We start from the raw sequence: 12,153 nt of genomic DNA on the forward strand, positions 1-12,153 counted from the left end.
ATCTTCTTGTTAGAGGAAAGATGACAAAGAGGGAGCCAGTCTAGGGTTTGGCAAATACAGTCCTCCAGTTCATGGGGCTGCTATGAACTGCCAGCAGTAGCCATAGTGAAGAAGGCTGGGAGTCACACACCAGTTATCTGGAGGTCCACAATTTGCCCACTCCTGCTATAAATGAACCATAGTGGTTTCTAATGCGATATAAAGCAGTAAAACCCTTAAGGAGTGAAATATGTGAGGAAAGCAGGTTTTGTATTTTGTTTTATGGTTTATATATTTTTGCTTTTTTACTGTTTGTAGGTTTAGTGTTAGTTTTTCTGAATAAAAATGGAGCTAGGTGTACCTAAGAGAGGAGGAGGAAAAAGAGCCCAGCATAGAAAAGTTATTTTGGAACTAACTAGTTACTTTAAAGAAGATATTTGTCAGCTCAATATTCTGTTTTAGTTTACTCTTTTCTGGTAGGCCTATCCAGTTTATTTTTAAATTATGGTTTGTAAAGTATTTGTCGATGAATTTTAAATATGTATTGGTTTTGTATGCTCATTTAGTTGTGTTATTGTGTTATTTTCTGTCCCCTACCTTAATCCACAAGAGGGAGGGGAGATATAAATGTTATTTTTATTGTTACTACCATTATAATTCTCCAAACACCATTCTAGTTACAGTGCTCAAAAATATATTTTTTTTAACTCTGGTGCATCTTTACAGTATAACTTTTTGTCATTTGTGTCTTGGAAGAACATCTTCGGAATGTGATAAGTCAAAAGGGTAGTCCTGTCATTCCAGGTCTGTTAACTAGTTATCAGCTTGTTTGAACAAGCTACTGTTGTGCTTCAGCGCTCATAATGATTTATTGTATTCCCTAACAAGTATAAAAGTGATGCTTTCTCTGTCTTATGGCATTCAAACAGCAAGGAATTCTTTGAAGATTCAGTCTCTGACTTTGACAACCAGCAGAAGACGACGAGGAGCAGAGGCTTCAGAGGTAAATAATGTAGCTTTTTATACCGTATTTCAGGAATGCTTTTGATGGAGCAACTTTTGAAATATGCATGTGACACTAAAAACATTTTAAAATGCTTTCAAGCCATCAATAATTAAAAGCAGAAGAGCTATCTAGAGAAAATGCTTCACTCTCCTTGATGTAATGCATTACTTGCTTATTTCTGTGTGCAAATCAATATAACTTATAATTAGGGCTATCATCTGACTTTTAATCAGTTAAGACTGCAATCCTATACCCACTTATTTAGCAGTAAGCTCACTGAATTCAGGTATATGATTGTGCTTTAAGTTATAAGAAAGTTGCCTTTTAAAAGCTATTGAAGGAATTACAGGGGTATTTTTTTGTTTAGAAAAGGAGGAATCCCTTACTCCTTTTAAAAAATAATGGAGTGTCTTGAGATTCACCAGAAACAAGGTACATTTACAAAGAAACGAAGGAAAAAAGAACTTAGCCTGTGTTCTGGGCAGGCCCGGCCCAACACGGCACGCTGGCCACGCCCCCGCGTTGGGCGCCACCTTCTCAGGGGCGCTATTGAACCCCTGGGAGGCGGGGCCACACCTGGCGGAGGCGGGGCCATGTGACGTGGAGGCGGGGCCAGCTCTGGTCCCGCCTCCCGCGGGGCGCGCCATGGCACAGCCAGGCCAGGGCGCACCCCGCGGGAGGCGGGACCAGCCACGCCTCCCATGGCGCGCGCCCGCTGCAGCGGGAGTCCTTTCAGGCTGCGGCCTGGAAGAAATCCTGCTGCAGCTTGGCTGCGCCAGGGCGCACCCCGCGGGAGGCAGGACCAGCCACGCCTCCCATGGCGCGCGCCCGCTGCAGCAGGAGTCCTTTCAGGCTGCGGCCTGGAAGAACTCCTGCCGCAGCTTGGCTGCGCCAGGGCGCGCCCCGCAGGAGGCGGGGCCACGTTTGGCCCCGCCTCCCACGCCGCCCGTGCTGCGGGAGGCGTGGCCGCCCGCGTTGGAGGTGGGGTTAGGGTGCGGGGGGCGGGGCCAGTCCTGGCCACGCCTCCAGCGGCGCAGGGGAGGGGGCGCAAAAAAAAATTTGCGTACCCCTTCGAATTTCCTCGGGCCGGTCCTGGTTCTGGGAATGATCCGCACTGAGGGATATAACATTTGTTTTTCAACTAAACAAAGACAACTTTAGTTATCTAACATAAAATAAAATGTACAAGTAGTTTGTCAAATTTCCAAAACTGTTTGGTTCTAAAACACAGAACCAACTATAAATGGAAAATAAAAAAACATGTTGAAATGTCTGTCTCCCTGCAAATTAGATATAGGAAAGAAGAGTCAATAAGAGTAAAAAGAGGCATTTAGGAGATGATAAATTTCAGAGGTGGAAGTAATATTTGACTTAAAAAAATGTTGAAAAACGTTTTGTTTAGTGTTGAAAAACACTGATGAGTAGAATTCTGGTTTGAATATTATTTTCCCATTTCATGATTTCTCTGCACAAAATTGGCATGTGGTCGGTCTGCATAAAAAATAGATTTTTCTGCACAGATAAATTTGTGCAGGAAATGCCTGTTTCTTGTGCAAAACAACCATGCATGGATTTTGCACAGACTAAGTTCCAAATTGTTCCATTTAAAAGCATGTGGTTTTGTAGATTTTCTCACAGTTGAAAGATGATTGCCAAAATTACTTCATTTAATAAGTATATTAATAAAAAATCACATTCCTAATTCTCGAGCACATTCACATTCAAGCACTAATCACATCTACAGATTTATACCAGCTGTTGAGTCTATACTTAGATTTGTTTGACAGTGAACTATCTATATTAATGCAGACCAAACCCATACAGTTTGTGTCTTTCCCCTCACTGTTCCACAGCTAATGTTACTCAAAGAATAGCTGTAAAACTAACTTCAAAGTCATAGGCTTGATGTACACCACAACTTCAAAATGGAAAAAAGTCAGAAAATCTAATCACAGTTCTTTCATATCTAATATAATTTGGCATGAATTCATATGGAAGGCTCATTCATTCAATGGCTTTTTGCTGATAAGGGCTAACAATCAGATTTAAGCCATGGTCTACAGCAGGAGTCCCCGTGGGCTGGATGCAGCCCTCCAAGGTCATTTACCTTGATCGCATCTCCACCTATGAACCAGTGAAGGCTTTGAAATCTGCTGGGGAGGCCCTTCTCTCGCTTCCTTGACCGTCCCAAGCGCAACTGGTGTGGACGAGGAAGCGGGCCTTCTCGGTAGTGGCCACCCGGCTCTGAAATGCCCTTCCTAAGGAGATTAGGCAAGCCCCTACTCTGTCCACCTTCCATAGGAACTGAAAACCTGGTGGTTTCGGCAGGTTTTTGAATAATGCATTCTGGTTACTCTGCCAACCTATGGCCCTAAAATATGCTGCACAAGATCCATCTATCCCTGAAAACAGTTTATGTTAACCTATTTGATCAATGATCCCCGTCCCCCCGATCGAAAGGTGTTGTGACTGTTGCTTATTGTTATTTTAGTGGTAATTGGTTTTATCCTGTTTAATAATGTGTTTTTATGTTGTTTATGTACTGTATGTTGTTTGTATTTATTGTTGGAATCCGCCCTGAGTCCCTTTGGGGAGACAGAGTGGTATATAAATAAAGTTTTACTTATTTACTTACTTACTTGGCCCCCACTCTCAGTTTTAGAATTAGGCTTGCGCAAAGTCTGAAATGACTTGCACACAACAACAATAATCCTAATTAACTTGACTATCTCATTGGCCAGAAGCAGACTCACACTTCCCATTGAAATCCTGATAGGTTTATATTGGTTAAAAACTGTTTTTATTTTTAAATATTGTATTGTTCTTTCATTGTTGTTGTTGTTGTTGTTGTTTTTGTTTTTGTTTTGTTTGTTTTTTTGCACTACAAAGAAGACATGTGTAGTGTGCATGGGAATTTGTTGTACTTTATTTCAAATGATAATTCAGCCCCTCAACAGTTTGAAAGTTTGTGGACTGGCCCTCTGCTTAAAAAGTTTGAGGACCTCTGGACTACAGAAATTAGTCAGATTCATTTACAAGGTCATCTTAAGTTGATGAAAACACAGAAGTTTTCAAGAATTCAAATGCCAAATGAAAGAGACCATGGAGCATAAGGGATTGAGTATTCGTATAGATATTCTGGGCAAAGTCAACATAAAAACTACCAAATAAATAAGTAAATAAATAACCTACTATGTTTAAAGATATCAATTTCTTTGAATCCAAAAATATATTTAAACTTGCATGGCCTGCTGGAAGCACCCTATACAATTCCTCTCCCCATACCTCTCTATTACCATAAACTTTCTGGCACCAGTGGATGACAACAGTGCTGCAGGATATGGTGAGTAAATACTAGCTGCTCACTACTGACATTATCCACAATTCTCTGATATATCACTACAGCATTGTTGGAGCATTAAATGACTCATATATATAAACCTGAAAACAGAGCAGGCAAATACACAGGAGGGAACAATCTCAAAGTAAGCATCAGTGCGAGTGAGGCCTGAACATTGTCTCTGAGATGTTTAGTGCTGCTGTTTTATTTTATAGAGGAAAAAAGTCAGAAGACACCTTTTATTGATCACAAAGCCCCTTCTCTATAATTCTGCTGCCTTGTGATTCCCTGGCAGTTTACTGGAAGCAGAAATACAATGTTCTTTGCAGTTCACTTTTTGCGGATTCGCTGTTTTGCAGTTTTTCAATAAACTCTAAAAGACTATTATAGATAATAAAAATTACAATTTACAGCCTAAGGAAGGGAGGAAGGAGAAGCCAAAGGGTGAGAAAAGGAGCCCAAGCGGCAATGGGTGGAGAAGGAGGCGATTTATCAACACACAATTGGTTGATAAAGACTTAAAATAGTGTAGAACTACTAAAATAATGTACAACTATTATAATAAATATAGTGTCCCTACTTCGCGGATTTTCACTTATTGTGGGTGGTCCTGGAACCTAACCCCAGCGATAAATGAGGGAACACTGTATATTGTATACTTTGGTGAAGCCTTTTATATGTTCTTGTAGTCATATAACCCTGCATTGAGTCCATGCATTGACTGCTGGTCCAAGCTTTTTTTGCTGCTTTAGATGAAGGTATTTCTTTCAAATGTCCCAGTTTGGCAAGGACAACCCAAATTAATTCTCTATTTTCAGCTGTCTTTCGAATTTTCTCTTTGCCTTCTTTTCAATTATTGTACAGTGAGCTAGCTTCCAATGAATTCTGCAGGAGGGTGGGGAGAAGAGAAAGCAGGATATTCCACTTTCCTGTAGGGTCAGGTACAAGCAAACTGCTGTAATCTCTCCTAACCTGTCTGCCCTTTCTTGTTAATAACATTTGCTATTATTATTTTTTACCTTCCAAAGTTCCTTAGCTATGTATATCCCAGTTTTCATCTATGAAATGTCGGATCATAGATAAGACTTTCTTAACACATAGAAACTAACTGGGCTGACAGTTAAATCTTACTCAGATTCTGGCTTTGGAATATCATCCTTTTCTGCACCTAAGCATAGATCACTAGCTGAAGGTTACAAGGAACAGGCTGCGTGGGAGAGTTTTCTCACTTCTCTGTCTCGCAGCATCAGCTCTCAGGTGGCTAGCTTACTCTGCCAGGCAAGTCCTGAGCAATACAGACAGGTGCTAAATTTGCATCCTTATACAAAGCATATCCTGACTGAAATGTTATAGAAGGTAGTATATACCTGAAATATGTGAAACTCCCCCCCCCCCCCATTTTTCAAAGAGAAAGCAAGCATCTCTGAAGCTTTGCATGGATCTATGGAAATCTTTTTTTAGAGTCTAGGAAATGGGACACATGATTTAACTATATCATGTGAACATGGAGTGCACATTATCTGTAACCTTGACATGTATTTTTTTAAAATGTCATATCCCCATGTGAGCTGAAGGAGAACTGCATGGAATTTAGTTTATCATGCTGCTAATTGCAAAGACAGAATGCATCGAGTCACTGCCTTTCAATTGCACTGGCCCTATTAAATAATTCAGAGTATAAAGCATAACTCAATGCTTTTATTGTGCCAAAAGAAAATGATTTATTTGCCATGGAGATCATTTTAGACTCATCTCCCCCAGTTCCCTGCTTTCGGCCTTTCCAGTAACATAAAGCACTTATCAAATTAGAATTCTTCAGAAGCAGAATGGCACAGACCAGACTATATTTAGCATCAACAACCAAAAAGCAGCTGAATCAGCTGACTGGAAGCTGCTGCTACCCTGGTGTGCAGCTTTGGTTTAGACAGCACATATTCAGTGCTGGAAATCAAGGAGAACGGACAGCGCAGGAAAGACGGTGCAGAACCCGGAGGCTTAGAAGCAGTTGAGCTCTACCTGAACAGACACCCTGAGGTAAGATAAGAACAGGGCATTCAAACGGGAAAAGTATCCAGCTACGCTGTTGAGATTGGATTTCAGAGCTCAAAAGAGGCAAAATGAAATTGGTTTTGTACAGGCCAGAAATGTCAGCTCAGCACTTGTCACTTTTGTGGTAAAGGAGACCTGCCAGCACTGGGAAGCAGCAAAGGGCATCCATGCCAGAGCTGCTGAGCAGATGGCCTCAAGGCTGGAGCAATAGTGCTGGACTGTGAAATTTTTCTCCCTATATCATTTGAGTGTCAGTCCTGTCAGTATTAGAGAAGGTTACCTATATATCATTACACCCAGTAAGCTTAAGAATTCAAAGTGTAAAGATCAACTATATCTAGGGTTGAGCATAGACACACAGAGAGTTAAATGGAGAGCTGAAAATATCTGCTTTTGAATTGAAATTGAATGCATTGGGTCTTTCTTCCTAGAGATCTGCACTCAATTTCTCTGTCCCTGTCCTTGTCTGTCCAAGACAAGAGCCATTATTCCTTACATTATTAGGCCATGTTTCTTTGACAGCTTCTGCACATTCCCATCAAACTCCTCTCATCAGCTTTGTTTCCTCACCTGCTATGGAGTGAAGTTAGAGAGCTTCAGGTGAGGGAGAGGAGACAAAGAAGGTTCATGGAAGGAATGGGGCATGAAAGGGCTGTGAATGTATATGGACCCTGAATGAATCATCAGCTAGGAAAGACTTGTGTCTCAGATCCTGTTGCCAGCCACAGTCTATAGGATTAAATGGGCCCATAATCGGACCAAGGCAGCTTTCTGTGTCCTTTTTCTCCTATTTCCTCAAAACATTAAATCACAAAGTCCAGTTTATGAAAGAGTCCTAAAGACTTGTGAAAAAAAAATGAGCCCTGAAGGCTGCTTTACAAATGAGCTTTTCTTTTCAGTAAGGATTGGACAATGAGTTGCATGCAGCAAGGTTGTTTTGGTGGCTATATTTTTGTAAAGAAAAGAATGTTGCAGAAGAAGGAACAGGAACCTGTAACACATTTATCCTTTTGTTAACCAGGGGAGGAAGGAATGTTTATTTCTGAGATGCATCTACAAATCAATTTAAAGCTGGTTTAAATTCGTCTCTGGTCCTGAGGTTCTACACCATATTACCAGACCTCAAATCTTTCTCACCATATGTATAGAAGGTGGGGGAGTCTGTTCTCTTTGCCCAACTACTTCTTCCATGGTGCAAAAACAGCTAAGGGATTGCTGGATAAGTCTCTTTTTTCCAACCACCAAACAGCTGCATAGTATAACTAGGCTCATCCTAGCTATTCTTAAGCACCAAGATGAGAAATAGCAATCTTTCCGCCAGTATAGGTCCACTTCCTTTTTCTTCAGTGCTCAAGAGCCAGTGGTATAAACCCTGGTGTGCTCTGCAGCAGATAACTGACCAGAGGGAGACAATAATTCCCAGATGACCTACAGCTCTTGTCTTGTGGTGGGGTGGCAGTCTTGTAGAAGGAAGTACCTCATCCTGCAAGTTCTGACCCATTATAAGTTATGCTTGCAAGCGTCACCACAAGATTCTAGCCATGGATTCCCTTGGAGAATCTCATGGACTGTTAGTTGGTGAAACCTCTTGGGGTTGTCTTCTTAATCATTCATCTACTTGAAATTGACTCTGTAGGTATGCTTCTGAAGCTTGTTTTCACACCATATTTGCATTCCATCCACCTACCCCACCCTACATGTTAACGTGAGTTCCAAAGACCAGAACACCAAGCATACTCAAGAGGGAGAGTCAGAAAACTCATAGAACTCAAAGGCTTGCAGGAGTACAAGTACCTCTGAGGATCCCACTAGAAGTGTGGAACCTCCAAACAACCACTTGGTCTGCCCAGTGGTCCTAGAATGCCAATTGTTGGGAGCAGGAAAGGAGAAGGAATTGGGGGAGAGAATATAATGTTTTACTGTGGAGGTCATGCATAGTTGGAGTCTTGAACAAGAGCACTTCATATAGGAACACTCTGTTGTAGACCACATTTCTAACAATCTTAAAACCATCCTCATCCTAGCCTTATACATCACAGAGATGTCCCTGGCAAGCCAGAGGGCCAGTTTTGTGATGTGCAAGAAGGAACTCTCAAGAGGGGTAAAACTTGCACACAGAAAAAATCAAGGCAAGCATAGCTATATGTTCAGTTAAGTGCTCCTAAGCCAAAGAAAGGAGGTTAGAACATGGTATGGAGGGACCTAGGATTGGACCTTTTTAAAAAAGGCAGAGTTTCATTTTTTTTTAAAAAAGGATTGAGGTAGAAGTCTACCTCTATGTAATAGGTGGTATTTATGTTTGTTTGTTTTGTTTTGTTTTTTTAAAAAAATCAATCTTCCTTTCTTGCTCTCAGTTGTCCTGAGGCATCTCAAGTAGAATCTGAAACTATTGCATCAACAATTACAGCAAAATCTACAGACATCTGGTCCTCCCTTTGCTGTTAAGACAACAGGGCTTGAGCACCAAGGGAGCCTCTCAACTTCATTTTCTCATGATTTGTTGCCTATTGCACCTCCTTTAATTAACTTACTCAATTAAGAGATTTGGAGTTCTTTAAAATCTTTTTCATGACCTCCTGGTTGCCTTACCAATAATATCACCTTGATATCAGTTTTGGCATTTGTTATGCTAGGATGATAACAAACTGTGAAATTTCAGCAGCATATTTTCAACCCATTCATGTTGGCTAATGATATCCTGCATATTTCTTACAGAAATGGCTCCCAGAATAAGACTGAACTTAGCAAAGCCTCTTCCAACCATCACTGAAGCTTTTGAGGATATCCTGGAAGATATAACAATTACCACAAAAGGGTTTGGCAATGTTTATATGAATCCAGAATCTATCTGCCAGCTAGCAAGATCTTCCTTTCCAGTACTTCCAGAGAGTAAATATAAGGTTCAAGAAGTTGATAAACTTGGAATGCTGCATAATAGTAATAAAGTCATAAATATTTCTGAGACATCTAAAATGGTTCCCATGTACACCCTCCCTAATATGACATCACTGGAAAAGAAAAGCTTCATTCTTGATTGTCTCAAAACCTATTCCAGCTCAATTGTGGATCCATTAGAAGAGCTGCGCACTGAAGTGCAGAAGATCCCTCATTGGAAAAGCCATAGTTGCCATGAAAACACTGATACTGAGTGTTTAAAGCACCACTTCCATGGTGCCCGTCCATTTTCAGTTCAAGAAAATATGCTAGAGAAGCAAGATGTTGTCAACTTCTTCCCCAGACTTCCTTCCCCAAGGCCATTGCAGAGAGATGACAGCTGTTCAGAGCAAAGATTTTTGAAAAACCAAGGCAGGATGCAGACTCCAACCTGCCGTCCAAATACAAAAAGAAATGATCTTCTCAGAGGTAATGGTAAATCAGTCTGGTTGCACCCACCCACAGAAACACCCCTGGGCTCCAAGGTTGTGAGATCGTCACAAAAAGGACAGATGTTGAAGACAGCAACTTTTCCTGAAGGAGATCAATTGAAGTATATTATGTGTAGTCAAAATAGGAAGAGAGAGGAAAATAATGAAGAAGGCCATGGGAGGTATTTCCACACTGGCCAAAAAGCTACTACTTTTGACTGGATTTCAGAATACCAGAGTGCTTGGAAAGCAGCAAAGGTGAGAGCTTGTCTGCTCCCTGCCATTGCAGAATCCTGAATTGTTATTGAAGTTGAAGAAAATGAGGCTAGCATTTCTCTCCTTCTTCTACTTTTTCAAGAGCATTCTGTAGGGAGGTGTATGTGTAAGTAGTTTTTTTGCTGGCACAGAATGTTTATTTACAGTAAATGTATGCGGCAGACTGTGGCATGCCAATGATGACCTTGAAAACATGTGGAGTTCCAGAGAATTGAGCAATGAGAACAAAAGGCAGAGCTTCATGGAGAACACATCTCAGGCTCAAATAGCTTTGACATTCCGATAATGTGTTGTAATAATTACTATTCATTTTGTAACCCATTCTGTCTTTGGGCTGTTCGAAAAGAGGCAAGCAGAACGCCTTGAACTCTAAGCCAAAGTCTATAAACAGAAGTCAGTCCTGATCTCAGCTATAAAGTCTTATAGAAAAATGTCTTGACAACCAGATTTTAAGTTCTACGTGGGCCAGTCTACCACATGAGCGTAGATGTACAAGCATTTGAAAAACTCGTCTCCTGAAAAAAGGACAGAAATTCTTTGGGTTGCCTTGCTGCTTTGGTTTACTAGGAAAAATATATACGGACAGACAAGCTGCAGCATAAATGTGGGTACAACTGGCTACTAATCTCTTACTCTTGTTTTGCATGGCATCTTTTTAGAAGGCATTGCTCCCTCCCCTCAGGTGTAACTTTCTATTAGGAAGTAAACCCAGAGAAGCTCACAAACAGTCCTTTGGAAAACTCTTCTGCTCCCTCATAAGTTAGATCTATAAAGTTATATAAACCTTTGTGATATGTTAATTGCTGATACTAATGAAACCACTTTTTTATTTCCTGTTGTGAGGTTGTTACACAAAAATAAGGATTTTGGGAGGAATACAGCGCTTTCCTCATTGCACTGAATCAAAGAAATAGACTTTTCCCTTTCTATTCAGAAGGAAAAATCCCAATGATCAATCTAGTAACAAAAGCAGCTAATTGGGTTGGCCACTTTTTGGTGTGCCTAGCTTTAAGAGGTGACATCCAGGGAAACTTCAGGAGTTTTGATTTTAACACTGATATGTCAAGTGTTGTGTTTAATACCATATATGTCTATCAATATAAAACCAGTAAACAGAAACTGTGACTGAACTGATTATGAAGATTAAACACCTTGTCAGGAATGCAATGCTAATTTTCCTCACATAAACAAATGGGAGGAGGAATCAAGTTCGACGGTACTTGCACTGTATCTTCTTGCTGCTTGTCTAGTGTTATTGTTTTGTATTGATTTTGTGGGTCACTTTTAATGCAATCTAAAAATGATTTTGCATTTTTAGTGATCTTAGCAATATAGATGGCAGTATGCTATATATTTTTAAAGCATGTTATTCCCCTTCCTTCATTAATGTTCTTATGTACTTCTAACATCTAACAAAATGAGCGAGTGCACGCAGGACTTGCATGTGTCATGTACCTGCAGTCAACAATTGAATATCTGAGTGTTTACTTGAAGAAGTTGGAATAAAAACCCATTGAATTTGTTGGGTTTGAAATGACCTAACAGGAACTGTTATCATTTTCTTCTGTTGATTCTTGCTACAGATAATTAATTGGCAAATTATTCTTCTAGACCTTGATTCTTAAAGAATTACAATGGAGCAGGGGGATTCAAAATAGTTGACAACTTCTGCCTCATTCTTTTGGAAGAGATATTCATAAACGGTGCCATGTGAACCTTGTTTAAAATGACATGGAGATGTTCAGTTTCCAACAACCTACATGCAGAGGGATAGAAAAGAAAAACACCAAGTGAAGCTTGGGCTGGTTCTGTTTCAATCCAAATATGGGTGTATCAATAAATTCAACCATTGAGGTTGCCTGTTTCTTTTTGCATGGCATGGGTTGGTTGGGCAGACACTAAATCACTGAAGTTAAGAGATAGAATGGAAGACATTTTAACCCCCCTTCCCATTTGCATGGGACCTCTGTGGGGTTTATCTCTTAACCCCCTGCTTGTCCACCAGATGTGAGGTTCTGCTTAAATCTCAGATGCCACCAAATGTGGATACTTCCACAAATCTCACGGCTACCACAAGAGTGAAGGCTTTCCCTTCTCTCAACCTCTGCCACCAATGTAAAAGCCACAATTCTGGGGAC

The 12,153-nt window shown here is 40.6% G+C and overlaps 1 protein-coding gene across 1 annotated transcript; it reads left to right on the plus strand.

Moving 5' to 3' along the window:
- The first annotated feature begins 864 nt into the window (after positions 1-864).
- On the plus strand, positions 865-11,869 carry LOC103277898 (uncharacterized). The gene is made up of 2 exons (XM_008104856.3): positions 865-982; positions 9,090-11,869. The coding sequence occupies exon 2, from the start codon at positions 9,092-9,094 to the stop codon at positions 10,034-10,036; it is 945 nt and encodes a 314-aa protein (XP_008103063.1). The 5' UTR covers positions 865-982; positions 9,090-9,091; the 3' UTR covers positions 10,037-11,869.
- Positions 11,870-12,153: the final 284 nt, after the last annotated feature.

Source organism: Anolis carolinensis, chromosome 2, assembly GCF_035594765.1.
Source record: "Anolis carolinensis isolate JA03-04 chromosome 2, rAnoCar3.1.pri, whole genome shotgun sequence".
In the NCBI taxonomy this organism is placed as follows: domain Eukaryota; kingdom Metazoa; phylum Chordata; class Lepidosauria; order Squamata; family Dactyloidae; genus Anolis; species Anolis carolinensis.